Source organism: Corythoichthys intestinalis, chromosome 4 (assembly GCF_030265065.1).
Source record: "Corythoichthys intestinalis isolate RoL2023-P3 chromosome 4, ASM3026506v1, whole genome shotgun sequence".
NCBI lineage: Eukaryota > Metazoa > Chordata > Actinopteri > Syngnathiformes > Syngnathidae > Corythoichthys > Corythoichthys intestinalis.
Genome location: NC_080398.1, coordinates 28526992 through 28542738, shown reverse-complemented (window position 1 = coordinate 28542738; position 15747 = coordinate 28526992). Strand labels below are relative to the sequence as shown.

The window sequence follows — 15747 nt, the reverse complement described above, 5'->3', positions numbered from 1 at the left end:
TAGTTCGTTAGTGTGTCCAATTATAAATTGAAAAGGTCAATTGATAAAATTAACTCACAGATGCAATCTTTGAATCAGGGAACATTTGTTTTGCTAATTCTGAGAAGTGATCAGCAATAGTTGAGGGCAAATTGTATTCAGCAAAAAATTGGCAGAATAAAATCTCCGCTTTCGTCAATTTTCATTCTGCAGACTTCATCTTTATGACCAGTGTTGTTAATCTTACTTTTAAAAAGTGATTAATTAGTTACAAATTACTTCTCCCAAAAAGTAATTGAGTTAGTAACTCAGTTACCTGAATGTAAGAGTAGTTAGTTACTTGGCAAACTAACTGGTGTTACCGTTCATGTTTTTTTTTCCATTTTTTCAAAAAACAAAAACAAAACATAGTGACCTTTGCTATGTTTGGAAGTCATTTATTTATTATTTCATTTCGACGTGAAAGTTTTAAAACTGTTTCATCATTCAAAGATAGATTCAAGTCAAGATTTTGCCGATTTAGGGGTATTTTATATAAAAGGTTACTTAGGTTCGCTTGGAAGATTCACTACAACAGAGCCTTTCTGAGAAGTGTACTGTTCTAAAATGGCGGCGTTTTACTAACGCCACTGAGTCTGTCATTTTGCATATAGTTCTACATGCATGAGATATCTAGGCGTAGATTGTAGGCTGTCAGCTACAGTCAGGAAATGTTGGAGCCACCTAGCCTAGCATCGCGTTTGCAACAGCGTCACAACAAAAACTTCGCTCTCAGTGTTTCTGACTTTTCTCACGTCATTCAACCAACGTAGTAACGCACATTTCTCGTTGCCGGAACGATGACAAAATCCGAACGGAGAAAAAAAAAACAGTGCTCAAATAAACTTACAGATTTTGAACGTACGGCATACACATTTAAAATTCAATGCTCACTTGTACAAATTACGCCGTAACCGTACAACTTGACAGGTATGCACTAGGGATGCAACGATACAGTGAAGTCACGGTCGGTACGATTTTCGATTTTTTTTTTTTTTTAAACGTTTTTTGCTAACAATCAAAAATAACACTGCCATCATATTAACATGCATTTTAGTGCATAATATTTGTGTGCTAACCTCTTACTGAGCTGAAGAAATTTTGTATATGCTGTAAGTGCTGAGAACAATCTTTACTGTTTATAAAGTGAGGCTGGGCACACTGTTGATTGCTACAGCTCTCTTAGCAGCAGCTATGTGCTATGCTATGCTACTACATGAGCATGAGCATGAGCAATACATCCTATTTGTGGTCCAAGTCCATCTGTGTTATGTACTGAATTAACAATATTTGCAGCATTATTATATAGTCACTGTTTGATTGGATTGATTTGGCCTGCTTAACTTCCATTCAGTCATGGCGGTTTTTAATTCATCGATGTAGTATATGGACTATGCGTCCCACGATCACTCTGGGCTCACGCAGCCACTGGCATGGGATCTAACGTAGCACATCTAGGTTGCTATTTGATGATATCTAGTGTGTGTGCGCGCAAGTGTTGTCGGGGCATTTACTCGGTACATTAAAAAAGTTAAAAAATGCCACAGAAGTCCAGCTGCTCATTACTGCACAACACCAGCATTTGACAATCGACTTTCATAAACAGGACGAGTTTGAAGTACTGCGTTCTTAATTTGCCACTCATTGTTCATCGTGTAACTGTGAGTTAGTCCTCTGTGTCCCAGGGTTTAAGGTGTCTGGTGTCAAACCAAAGCTATTCGTTGCAGCCAAGTCGTCAGCAACATAGGGGCAGGCATTGTTATACATATCCGTAAAGGCGGTCTTTGTCAATTATGTACTTGGGAGAGCGTATCGCTAACCCAAAATGCCGCCACACAACGGATCTATATGACGTTGAAACCGACAAGCCACCTCCGCAAGCTTCTGTGTTTACTCACGATCCTCGTGCAACATGGCTCCCACACTTCAGGCAGTTTGGGGGAGGAGTGGAGGGGAGGCTGCTAGCAGGGAGAAGCCTTCGCATAGCTTTATTTATAAGGCAAAGATGCGACGGACATTATTGTGGGAGATACCACAAAAAAGTTCGGAAAATACATTTTGGGAGCTTTTTCAGTTGGATCGAATGTTTTTGCGTATTGAATCGAAGAGGGCATATCGAACGGTTCAATATAAAACCGAGTATTGTTGCGTTCTTACTAGTCACCCTCACTGGAACAATGCCCGCTATCAAGTCCTAGATACCTATGGTCAATCACGTGTACTGTTGACATTTAAGCGTATGGCATATTTACCAATCCTAAAATAGTAATTCACCCACCACGCGTAGGTGTCAGTGCAGTCCTCCAATTAACATCCTAAAGCAGATATGTCCAAAGTCCGGCCCGGGGGCCAAATGCGGCCCGTGGTCAAATTTCATCCGGCCCCCAGCCTCTGTCTAAAATCAATAATGTTTGGCCCGCACACAAACTTAATAAATTGGTCAGCAGTACTGCTACAAGCATATGAAGTAGCTTACACACTAAATGCTGCTCCTCATTTACCCACTAAAAGGCAGCAGCACTCTAAGCAACATTACCCCGTGTGACCCTTTACTCCCAATTTTGTAAAATTCAACAAAATCAAACAAAATCAACAAAGAAAAAGAAAGCTGACTGCGATGGCCGACACTTCAAGGATAGGTGGAAACTGGACTATTTCTTCACTAAAATACTCAACAACTGTGTCCGCCTCATTTGCAAAGAGACAATCACTGTTTTTAAAGAGTTCAATGTGAGGCAATATTACCAAACAAGACCCGCTGAAATGTACGACAAGATTACATGGAAGATACGTTGCGAGAAAATGAAACAACTTGAAGCTAGTTTAATTTCACAGTAGTATTTCGCAAGAGCCCGAGAGTCGAAAGTGAACGCCACAAAGGCTAGTTGCGAGATTGTTGAAATTATTAATTTAAAAAATAATAAAGCAAATGTGACGCACAAAATGGCTTGCTAAAATTTGCTTCAATATATTGTTCTACGTAAAGGACATCAGCCAAGGTCGGCCCCCCACATTTTTACCACACCAAATCTGGCCCCCTTTGCAAAAAGTTTGGACACCCCTGTCCTAAAATCTGTATCTATTCCTCTCAAATAAAGTCATACACAAATGCCTTAATTCCTACTGGTTTACACAGTCATGAATGAATATTTCATAAATCATCCTTTTCAGCTGAAGGGTGAAGTTGTGTCCTCAGTGCAAAAATCCCATTCTGCACAGATTGCATGTACCAGAAACTGCCATTGGATGCGCGAAGAGTTTTTGTGAACCCATCCTTTGCGAGTCCTTTCGACGTGTAAGGTGCCAGCTTGACCTGACCTGACCTTCCACCAACGACTGAGGCGGAATATGAATTTGTTACACCTGTCAGATTTGGCTGCGACTGAAAGCCAGAGACAACTGCCATCATGAAAGTGCAAAGGTGGCAACGAGCAGGGAAAGCGAGAGGACAGAGATGGACGAAGACTCACAAGATGAATCACTGGAAGTCAAACGGCAGGGAATCCGGGGGATGAGAATTACAGCTTTGCGAAAAGATTCAGCTGGTGCCCTGCGAGGCGTAGGACGTGCAGCTGTCCATTTAACTGTAACCTTCGTTGAGGTGCATGCTGTTTTCTGACAATAGGCTCATTTTTGGAAAAAGTCACACTGAAGGTTAACGACGCCGCAGATACATTTTCTCCATTAGGGTTCAAATGCACAATTAAGACGCGAAAATTGTGTTTTGGAATGTACAGAATGTGTTTATGAGGCGAATCTGAAATGATGACTTGTTACCTGCCATTGAGCTGCAGTGTGTCCATCTGTTGGCGTACTAATGATGTTCGACGGGAGACGCGTTTCCCAGATCACTCAGATGACTGTGCCCCGCTTCATGTAAAGCCACGCAAGCAAAGATAATGATGGCACCGTTGGAAAGCTTTTCACAGGCCAGTGTAGTGTTCAAAGCAGCAGCATGACTTGGCCATTTGACTCAGAATTGTGCAAGGGGCCTGTAATGTGCAACAAAATGCAACCTTCAGTCATGTTTTTTTTTTTTTTTTTGCAGTGCCGCTGCCATTAGTGCTACAGAAAGTTCTCATTATGAGCTATGTTGGTCAGAACGCCTCTTTGTTTCCATCATGAATCATACGCTACGTCTTCCGGGGAGCCATCACTATGGTTACACCAGAAACCCTGGCAGCCAATCATAGGTTTACAGGGCAGTTAAGATTTGTTAGGTCGCTGAGCTCATTAATGAAAATTCAGTGTTTTAGGTTTCACGGTCTTGCCTGATTGCTGGCAGGTTAACTGATGAAAATCTTGGATTCCTCAGAGCTTACCACCTTGATGGTGATTCTGACCCATCACACCACCACAATTAAATGATTATGATCTTTCCCTTCTGCCTGTTTCTGTCAGTGCCTATCTGCTCTTTCTTCACGTTCACCGTCCTCCTTTTGCACTCATCGCCTTCCGGCGTGTGTGGAGTGTTCCTGCTGTTTGTCATTATGACACAATCTCAGTTTCATTTCTTGAGACGTGTGTGTGTGTGGACTGGGAAAGAATGCTGCATGCTCACCCTCCTTAATAAACACTCTTTAGGACTCTCTCGTTATACCTCGCATTCAATTCCACGCTCGTTTCGCCGATTCAACCATCACTGTGGGGCCCCCTGGCCTCCCTTTCTCATCCGTTTCTCATTTACTCTTGCTTGCTATGTTGAGATTAGGTTGTCGGTGTCATTTAACTTCCTGAGCCACTTCATTGTTTTGGAGTCTTTCTGAGTGACCTTCCTCTTTGTTTTCTTGGGCATAACTTGTTTTGTATTTTTGACCCCTGACCTAAAGAGACTGTGGATAAGGAACTTAAAAGCAAGATAAACTATGGAAACATTGCCTCGTGTTAACGCGTCTATCATCGCCAATGGTAGCGTTTAAATGAAACTGTCTTTCTGTCTATCCATCTCAATTGATCTCAACCTCAGCTGTTCCCCTTCTCATCTTTGTTTTTGTCCTGTCCCAACTTGTCCCCTTTGCAGATGAAATTGAAATGCTGGAGCGCCTTTGGCTGTCAGGTATCTGCCATAATGACAAAATTGAGGTGATGAGCAGTAAGCTAGATATTGACAACATGGCTGGGGTCTTCTACATGCTTCTGGTGGCTATGGGCCTCAGCCTACTGGTGTTTGCCTGGGAACACTTGGTCTACTGGAAGTTGCGTCATTGCATGGCCACCAGCTCAGGCAAACTCGACTTTCTCCTAGCCATCAGTAGAGTAAGTATTTGTTTTTTCACACCAGCAATTCACACTCTGAATCTAACCAGTGACTTAGCTCCTTATAATAATTCCTCAAAGCACAGGCACTACATATAAAAAAAAATATATTTCTTAATAATTTTATGCACACGAGTGTCTGTTCCTGCCTGTATCTGTTACAGAGTGTGAGCGTTTGAAAGTGTGAGGTCTGGGGTCAATTCAATTCCATTCAGTCAATTGAGGAGATTAATTGAAATTCAATTCTGCTCACAGCCTGGATATGCAGTTCCTTTGACAGTGACCTTGACGGAGTAGTCTCACACCACATGCATGTGATTAGATCTTGAGAGAGAATATTTCCTTGCGAAGTTGTAATTATTAGGTTTTATGTTTGTACAAGAATAACCATTAAAGAATAACCATTAATCAACAACTAAACAGCCAAATGGCAACAGCTTCTTCTCAAAAGGCGTTCTAGCTATCTTCTAAAATCTTTTTTATTAACTGTCTGTCGATCACTCTTATGTGCTAATACAGTTTTTTATGATACAAAATGAACTAGGACTTTGTGACTGTATTTCATATTTTTTTTCTCTCCTCCCCAGGGCATGTATAGCTGCTGTAGCTTTGAAGATGAAACAGCGCCAGGGGGTCCTAAATCATTGGGTTCTCATCACCACACTGCAATGGTTGCTGTCCCATCCCAAGCGCATGTTATCTCAACGTCGATGACCAGCCCAACTATTGCTATAGCACAGCAGCAGCAACCACCACAACAGCAACCACAGTCGGTTTACAAGACGCCTCTTCCTGGCTCTCCTCCCACCGTGGTGCATTCAGGAACAGCAGTGGGTCCCTCCAGCACCCCCATTGCTGGCGCACCCCTCCCTTGCTCCACCTTCCTGCCCAGGCCAGACCGCAGACTGGCTGTGGTGGATCGCTGGAGACTGCCCAAATCTGCCACAGCTACCAACCCAAGGGCTGTAAGGGGAGGCATTCCTGACATGGGACCCTTCGCTCAAAAAATCCCACCAAACTGGGCTTCATCTGCTGGAGGAGGTGGGGGACTTGATGGTTATAAGAGATACTATGGTCCCATTGACCCTGAGGGACTGGGGCCCTGCATGGAGCAGCAGGCAGGGTCCCAGACCCCCAAGACTATGCCTAGGGGCCACCCCCAGCCACCTCCAGCCAGTGTGGCCTTCTATTCAGAGAAGGGCATGGACCATGGGGTAGGGAAGAGGGTGGTGGGTGGTGGCAGTGGGGGTCAGGGGAAAGTGGCTGCTAAACCTCTTGGAACTCCAAGACTGCCTCCTAAGAGTCAAGCCCCTCTGCCTCCTACACCCCCACTGCCACACCCCTCTCCCCCTCTCCCCTCGTCCTTTTGGAGAAGACGAAGGCCCAAGAAGCCAAAAGAACCTGGAGGGCCACTGTATGAGAACATTCTGCCCCTGGGGCGGAGGGTAGAGGCACGTGATGGAGTGAGGGAGGGAGGAGGAAGGAGGGCACGCCCCCTTTCTCCCCCACTTTCACTTCCTGTGCCAGTACCCCTCAGCCCCTCTTACACCCCTCCCTCGCCATCAGCCTCCTTGCACTACACGTCCTCATCATCTTCGTCGACTACATCGTCAACATCCACATCAACTTCAGCATCATCGTCTCGTTCTTCATCCCCCACGTACTCTTATAGCTCCTCCAGGAGTACACGGGACAGGGCCCGAGGACTTGATGAAGAAGAGGAAGATGATGATGAGGAGCTGACGGAAGAGTCAAGCCTTCTCCTCGGGAGGGGGCGAGAGAGGGAACGCTCAATCATCCGGCCTCGTTCCTTGAGCCACGGGCGCTTGCCTCCACCTATACCGCCCAGGAAACCACGAACACCCTGGGGTGACAGAGAACGTGAACGGGAGAGAGGGGGCAGCCAGCTGTCTCAACTTCAAGAGTGGTGGGCAAGCTGGAGTGAAAGAGAGAAAAGTGGAGCTGGCGGAAATGCAGAGAGACAAAAACGTGAAAAGAAGAGAAGGAAAGAAAAAGAGAAGAAGAAAAAGAAAAAGAACAAAAAGAGAAAGAAAAGGGAAGAACGGGAAAGAGAACGTGAGAGAGAACGGAAAAGACGAAAAGTGAAAAAGAAGAAGAAAAAAGCACTCAAGACAAAGAAAAGGAAGAAATCTACCGGGGGTAAAAGATCAGAGCCAGAAGATGGAGATGTAGAGCCAGAGAGGGAAGGAGATGTTGAAGGAGAGAGAGAAGGAGGAATACAGGACTATTCCTTTTCTTCCCAGTATCGGAGTACTTTTGGAGAGAAGCGGAGGGATTCATGGGAGGGAGAGCGGGAGAGAGTTGGGAGAGATGGAGGAGAGGAGGGCAATGACAGGGAGGGGGAGGACAGTGGAAGAAGCAGAGAAAGGCATTCCAAATCAACACACATTCATTCCAGACACCGTACCCCCAGTAAGCGTTACCCCAACCTTAACAAACTCCCTGCGTCGGTCAAATTTTGGGTAAACGGAAGAGGAGATGATTCAAACACTCCCCCCACATCCCTGCACCCCTTTCTCCCATCTAGCAAGCGACGAAGAAGTGGAGGCATAGATAGAGAAGATAGTGGTAGAGGAGGAGAGAGGCGTCCTCTGTTAATGCCCTATGAAAAAGAGAAAGCGCAGACCAGGGAAGGGCTTTCCTTGCATGAGTGGGATTCCGATGATGATGATGATGACGAAAATGACGAGGATGAGGGAGAAGAGGAGGATAGGGAAAGAGTTAGGGATAGGGATCGTGTGATGGGGAGAGGAAGAAGGGCAGGTAGGGGAGCAGTTTCTGAAACAGAGAGGGATAGGATAGAAAGGAGGGTAGATGACAGCTACTCAGATGAAGGCTCATCAGGGGAGTTTGGACGTTTTGAAAGGTACTGGGAAGGTGGGGGGAACAGCTCTGGGATAGGAGGTATAGGAGGCGGAGGCTGGTTCTTTGGAACGTACCCCTCGAGAGAAAGAGGAGGCAGTATCAACAGTCGGGATGATTCACTTCTTGGAACAAGGGCAGAGGGATGGATTAGTACTGATTTTTGGAGTTCAGGGGCAGGTGTAGGTTGGGAATCAGGGGGAGGCAGTGGGGGACTGGGCTCACAGTGGCCGCCGCCCCCGTCAGCCTTCCCTCCGCCAAGGAGATACTGGTCTATGGACAAGATCCCAATTAAGGGAGAGAAAAAGTGGAAGACCGCAGGTAAGAAAAGTAAGAGACAAGTAAGGGACAGAGCAGAGGAAGCTCGTCGGCCCACTATGTGTTCTTGTAGCCTTTACCCACATCCCCACCCTTACCCACATCCACATAGCCGCTCACACGCTTCCCATACCAAAAGACGACCCACCTCACTATCGCATAGCCAGGAAGAGCTTCTCCCCCACTGCCACAGTTTCAGTGGGGGGTCCAGACCCAAACCTCTTCCTCCAAAGTCAGATCCCAGTCAGGCCAAATCAGGCAGCCAATCTAACCTCAGCACACAGCCCACTGAGCTAGCACCTCAACCTCCACCGTCACCACCTCAGCAGCCATCTCTGTCTCCCACTACCCTCCCAATGCCTATCCCGCCTCCGCCCTCCTCATCTTCGGTCTCACCTCCAGCAGGGGTGGGGATGGCTGGCCCGAGCCTGATGCAGGCTTCAGCCAGTGCCAAACTCCAGTACCAGAGACTCCGTTCTGTGCCACAGCCACGAAGGTTCTACTCACCTCACCTGCCACTTAAAGCCAAGAGTCTGTGCTCGCGTCGTGGGTCAGCCCACTTCTCCAGCCTGGAGAGTGAGGTATGACAGGGGGAGAGGAGAGAGGGAGACGTAGAAGCAGAAGCGAGCACCTCTGTTACAGAGCACCTTGGAGCCAGGGTAGCTGGACACAGAGACGTGGCTGCCTTGGTAACCATAGGTAATCAGTTGGCGGCCATCGCAGTTGGAACTGATGTGGACAGTGGTTCCGAAGCTGTCATTGCTCTGCATGAGAGCAACGCCGCCGCTACCCACTCGCTTGTACAGGTTCTAGTAAGAGCAACGGTGAGACGCCACACCAGGTTAAGCTACACCCCCTTGGATGGTTCCCATGATGACGAGAGTGAAGTCGAGGCCGCATCACTGGGGGCGACAGCTCCAGAACTTCTCCTTCGCTCCGAGTTGAGCTTTGTGATGTCATCATCGGTCCTCCTCCCCTCACCGGGTCCCAGCTATGGATAAGTTTGTCTCCAACCCGTGAGTAATGATGTCATATTGTATTTGTACACACGTGCATGAGCGCACACACTGGCAAAAGGTGTCGTATGCTCAAAACGTCTCCCTCCCTCTGGCTTTGGAAACAATTTGGTGGGTTCAAGAGGAACACATGCTCTCCCTTATGGCACCTTTCAACAAGAATGGTGGACTGCTTATGGAAGGTGAAGCAATGGGCTCCCTCTTTGCAAAAGAGCAAAGAGTTGCTTTTGTAAATCAATTGTTATGAAAAGCAATTCAGTCAAATCTCCCATGCACTCTGATAACCTTTCACTGAGCAGTGAGGACAATGCTACTTACAGTATGTACTCTTTGACCTTGCAACACCATCAGACCCATCTAGCTCTACCCCTACTCCCACCTACTCTATGTGATGTCATCTTTTGTTAGAAACCAGTTAGACTGACCAGGATCCACTTCTCAGTGTCAGTTTTTCGTCCAACTAGAACTGGAACACAGTATGAGAGTGTTCGGAAAAAAAAAAAAATTTAAAGGGGAAAGAAGAACAGAAAAAAAGACATGTAGCATTTTCTTTAGTTTCTTACTTTGTACTGTTTTTCTTCAACCTGTCTTTTATCTTTGACATTGTTTAATGTATGACTATATTTCTCTCACTTGGTTAGTGTTGTAAGAAAGAGGAAGCTGGATGTGGCTCGTGTTGGAAGTGAGAGCGATTCAATTGTTGTGCCAAATATCTCCACTAAAGCTTTTAAGTGAGATTAGTTTTCACATCATTTATTTTCACAGAGAAGTGATAAGTTTTTTTTTTCCCCACAACACACCATCCTATAATCGGATCAAGGGGATGATTGGTGCAGTATTTGTAATTGGCACTAGATGGCTGCATAATATTCAAGTAAGCTTTGGAGACAATTATGGAATTATGGTGTGTTTAGCATTTGAATTTGCATAATAGACAGCTGGAGGTGTGCCGCTGCTTATTGTTTTAACAAAGGTGGCTATTGGCAAGATGAAAATGGGAAAGTGCATTCCATTGAAAAAATGACAACACTGTTTTCTGATTTTACAGATGGTTTACATTAAGCACAATTGTTTATCGTATTTTTTGGGCTAACAGTATGTGCAACATTTGTTATTGCACTATCCAAAGGTCATGTTATTCATTGGCGTGTTAAAAAGGAGCACTTGTTTTTCTTGAGCGCAATTTATTTTAACTATGAATCCAATTGGGACGCCTAGATTTTATTGATTAATTATCTTACATTTCAGCTCCACTTTGAGAAGTTTGAAAGAAATACTGTGAACATTTGAGGCTGACATGTCACCGAATACAGCTAATATCTATCGTTACGAAAGACTGTATGATTGAGCAATATTCCCACCTTCAATGTGACAGGGATGCTGTAGCTGAAAGATTGTTCTTAAAATGGACTATTTCTCCCAGCTGGGCTCAGACACATACTGATTTACTTTCAATAGTCCAATTTGATTGTGTGAGAGTTTTACACCTCGGGAATGCTTTGTGTAGCAGTTTCTTCAATGGGCCGCTCCAGAAGCCATCTAATGTATAAACGGTACCAGTGTTGCCAACAGTCGCCATTGATAGATTCCATTTTCATCAGGCCAAGGTGTTCCGCCTAAATCTCACACTAAGACCAGCCACAGCCCAGCTCTTCTTCTACTGTAGTTGAATGTAGCTTTGTCACAATGTAGCAAAAGAACATCTACTTTTAGACTTTGTAGCTTTTTGGATGCTAATGGCGAGGGGGATTGACTTGCTCTATGAGGGACTGTGAGTTATATTTGTGCATGTTGTCACAGATCGAAGGCTTAGCCGACCTTCTCGATTCCCCCTTTCACCTTTAGCTGCACATGGATTGCTTTTTTTTTTTCTACGTCAGTGGGACAATTTGAAGAAAATATATATATATCAATCTGTCGTCATAATAGAGAGCTCCTTTTGCCATTTTCACCCTTTAAAAAGCCCCCTGAATCAGTGCATGTTGAACTGAATTAAATCTCAAAGATTTATGGCGGGAGAGTTGCGTTGTTAGATTAGGAGCGAAGGAAGCCGCTTTTTTTCCCCCCGTGTGGTTCTGAGCCCGCGTTACGCTTCATCCCAACGCTAGTAACCACAGCGACATTTTGGCTGTGTAGCAGTCATTCACACAACCAACAGGGCTTAAACCTGCTGTGACATTGAGCGGTATTGATTTCAATTGAGGCGCTAATTCTTGAGTCTGTGACTGCATGAACAGAAGTGTCTCTTAAAAATATTTTGCTCCTTTTTTTATGATTTTCTTTTATGCTGAGGAAAAAAAAAGAATATATTAAAATATACTATGTTTTTGAGAATGTACCATGTTATACTGTGATTCAACTGAGATATTTTATTGTATTCAGATCATTTGAATTCTATCATTTATGAAGAAATATATATGTACAAATAAATATATACATATATATACACACACAGGTATATATATTAGTTAAGTTTGGTATATTTGGAGGAAGTGTTAGATTAACTAGTTTTAAATGTTTTAGCTTTGTAGCAAAACTAGAAACTGAAATCATTTTTGAATTTTGATTCCTCCTATATGACTGTGAAGACATTAGTGCCTGTGACAAAAAAGACAAGTAAAAGTCGAAACTCGCTATTCATCTGTATCTACCACAGCTATTGGTCTGTCACTCCTCTCGTACTACCTAGAATTACTTTTTGACACTTGATGCTCCCCCCACATCACTACTATGTTCCCTGGCACAGTCTGCGGTCTCTTTTGCTTTCCCCTCCTATTGTTTTATGGACATTCTCCACTCCTTTGGGTTCCGGCAGAAAGCGAGCGCATTTTTTGTTAATCAGAGCAAACTTGCCTTTCTTGATCATCCTGCCATCGCTCACTTAGCAAAAACAGAGACCAGTAGATACTGTGTTCTTGCTCCTCTTGACTGATTGTTGACGATGATCAATTCATTGCTATGTGGAATAACCTTTGAACATTGTTACTCTTAATGATGTGACTGAAGTGTGTATCTGACGACCACGCCACTGTAGCAAGTCTGGGCTGTAACCACACCACCAGCGGGCGAACGAGGCCGCAGTTGCTATGGTGTTGCCATGGCATTTTTCATGGCGTTGCTATGGTGTTCTCTGCACCGCCACCACCTGGTGCCTGCTGGGTAATATAGCATAAAGTCCTTTACTTTCCCCAAAGCGCTGATCAAAGATTTGCCGTGCTCTGCTGAGCTCAGTCCTGGGAAAAAAAAAAGGGGGGCGCCGACACATCTGCTTTCTCGACCGATCAGATCTAGACTGGACTGCTGGCGATGATAAATGTTTCTATCATTCTCACTTGCTAATCCTTAGATCTTTAGCGCCTGTTTCATATCATTGATAGCCAGTCAGCACCGCAGCGTATCTCTGTATGTGTCTGACATTGAATGTTGAGAGGTTTCATGCCATTTAGGCATATTGCATGCTCTCCAATCCCATGTAAAAGCCCTCAGTAGCATGCTTCTATCATATAAGGGAGAACAGTGTTGGTTGTCACACAGGCTGGTTTTCACTCTTGTTATAATTCGACCACTAGAGGGCGGTGTTTCGTAATATCACTCTTAAAACAATTGGAATTGTCTTTACTACAAGTTTCACATTTGTTTTTTAAGGTCAATTACAAAGTTAAAGCGTTTCACTATTCTTTTTATGGGAATTTAGACCGGTGTTTTTCAACCTTTTATTATCCACGACGCACCTTTTTTATTTTAAAATCCCAAGGCATACCAACAGTAAAAGAAAAAATGAATTTCTGTCCCCTATATTAACTATACAGAATCGTGTGTTGAATAGGAATCAAAATAACCTAAAGAAAAACACATTTTATAATCATATTTTTACTCACTCAGAATGGCTATTTGTTAGAGGTGTGCGAAATTTCTGATTCTTATATTATTCGCGATTCGGCAGTGGAAGATTCGAGAACGATTCACAAACATCCAAATTCCGATTATTGAAATATATCAAGTAAAGCGGAAGTAAAACACACTCAGCTCTTCGTGACGCAATGAGGAACGGAGCGAGAGTAGCTAAACATCATGCTTGTCATTACACGGCCCCTCGGGCAATGCTAATGCTCAACTCATGGCTCTAGCTCAACTCATGCCGCGAGATAAAAAAATTAAAAAAAAACATACCTGACTGCTGCCGACAGCTGCTACAGAGTACGTCCACATAATGGTACGGTAGAGATCATATTTATATAGGGCTAGAGATGAAATAGACTCGTTGGCGTTAGCAGCACATGTACAGAAAGCTAGATGCGGGCGTTAGTAAACGACCGCCATCTTAAAGCAGTAGACTTCCCTGCAAGGCTGTTGTAGCGAACCTTCCAATCGAACCTAATTAACTTTTTATCTAAAATACTCCTAAATCGGTAAAATATTGACTTGAATCTATCTTTAAAATAGTTTTAAAACTTTCACATGTCGAAAGTAGACAAAAGGGAAATTATGGAAAAACGGGAGCAATTTTAACAACTTTAACGATTGATTCACAACATTAAATTAATTGAATGTAGTTTAAAGCTGCTTATACAGAATGGGGATTTGAGTATATTATTTATTGTTTTTAACTATTAACTTGATACTGAAATGGTCGTTTATTTAAGCCTGCAAGGCTTTTTTTTTTTTTTTTTTTTTTTTTTTTTTTTTACCATTTTTGTAACTGATGTACAAAACATTAAAAGCAGCTAATAGCGGGGGTGAGGGGGTCATCAATAATCGATTTATAATCGAATCGTAGCCTCTGAATCGTAATCGAATCGTTAGGTGCCCAAGGATTCCCGGCTCTACTATTGGTATTGGTTTAGGTATCTTCCTTGCATCCCCAATGAAAGTTAATCCCACTATATTCAGTTTTTCTTTCCAGTCCAGTGTAAATCCTGATGAAAGATTTTGCTTATTGCTTCACAGCAGAGACTCTTCGAGAGGAAACAGTCTTTGCTCCCTTTTGACCGCCATTCAACGAATTTTGTCCAGTGTCCAGTTCTGAGTTAGCATTTTTCCTTTTAAAAAACTTTTCCCATCACTGTCACATTATAGTTTCGCCAGCTAGCCGTTAGCCCAATGCCACACTTACATAATACGCATGGCTAAACAAAGTAATTATCTACCTGTTGACACCTACTGAAATGGAAGGGTTTGCATTGTATTTCATTAGCCGGGCTAATTACAGCTACAAAAACATCTAGATTACCTCTACTTAATAATACGACTGTTTTTCCTCGTAGCAATACTATGACTTTCATCTGTTTTATTTTTCTTTATCTGGCCCTAATATGCACTACATTACAACAACAATAATAGTCTTTCTGTTAACGGACCCTTATACATTGAAAACTTAAATATTAACATGTAACGCATAACATATTAATTAAAATTAACAGCAGCAACAAACAAATGCTATGCTAGGATGCAACGCTTCGGGTAAAACATACGCCAAAAAGAACCTAAACGTAATGTCAATGTCAATTTTAAGGTCGTTTTCACATGTTTAAGCCAGAATTACATTCATTAACTCCATTGACTCCGTGCCAACATAGTCAGACCCAGCTTGCAACAGGAGAACCGATGTGATTTTCAAAATACAGCGTGTAAAGGAACAATTTGTGTTTGACATTCTATTTCAGATGACTTCTGGCAAATAGCGCATAAATAATAAGCTTTAGATATTCATTTAGACGTATTGTTAAATTATACAAATTATAAATCAGAATATATCTTTAAAAAAAAACCATCTCATTTGCAAGACGTGGCGGCTTTTATTTTGGTGTGGCAGTGCCGAACAATTTTTTTATGTATGGGAAACCCTGAAAGTGTTACCATTCAAAATTATGAGAGCAAAGTTACAGTTTTGATTGACATTTTGTAGCTAGCCAGTTCCTTGCTACATGTTAGTTTAGCTGTTAGCCATAAACCCAAAGTGTGGTTGGTTGTCACAAAATCAGTGGCGATGATTGGCATACCATCTGTTCACATTTTGGACTCAATTTTGTGTTGAATACGTCTAAATGTGTTCTTTATTTTACACAATAATCTGAAAAATGAATTTGGGAAGATTTTATCCTGTTATGATTGGTAACATTATAAATTTTCTTGTTGATGTTCCTTAATCATAAACTTAATCATTTAATCATAATTTAAAAAATATATTTACCGTATTGGGCCGAATATAAGACAGCTCTGATTATAAGACGACCTCCTCTTTTTCTAAACTCAAGTT

At 43.1% G+C, this 15747-nt stretch overlaps 1 protein-coding gene across 2 annotated transcripts in view; it reads left to right on the top strand.

The window, feature by feature from the left end:
* LOC130914457 (glutamate receptor ionotropic, NMDA 2D) overlaps nt 1-14118 on the top strand; it is a 176455-nt gene extending 162337 nt beyond the window's left edge. For both annotated transcript variants that reach the window (XM_057833666.1, XM_057833668.1), the window contains 2 exons: nt 5039-5274; nt 5862-14118. In XM_057833666.1, the coding sequence (XP_057689649.1) occupies nt 5039-5274; nt 5862-9062 (3437 nt within the window). In that variant the 3' untranslated portion in view covers nt 9063-14118. The remainder of the gene's footprint in view (nt 1-5038; nt 5275-5861) is intronic.
* Nucleotides 14119-15747: the final 1629 nt, after the last annotated feature.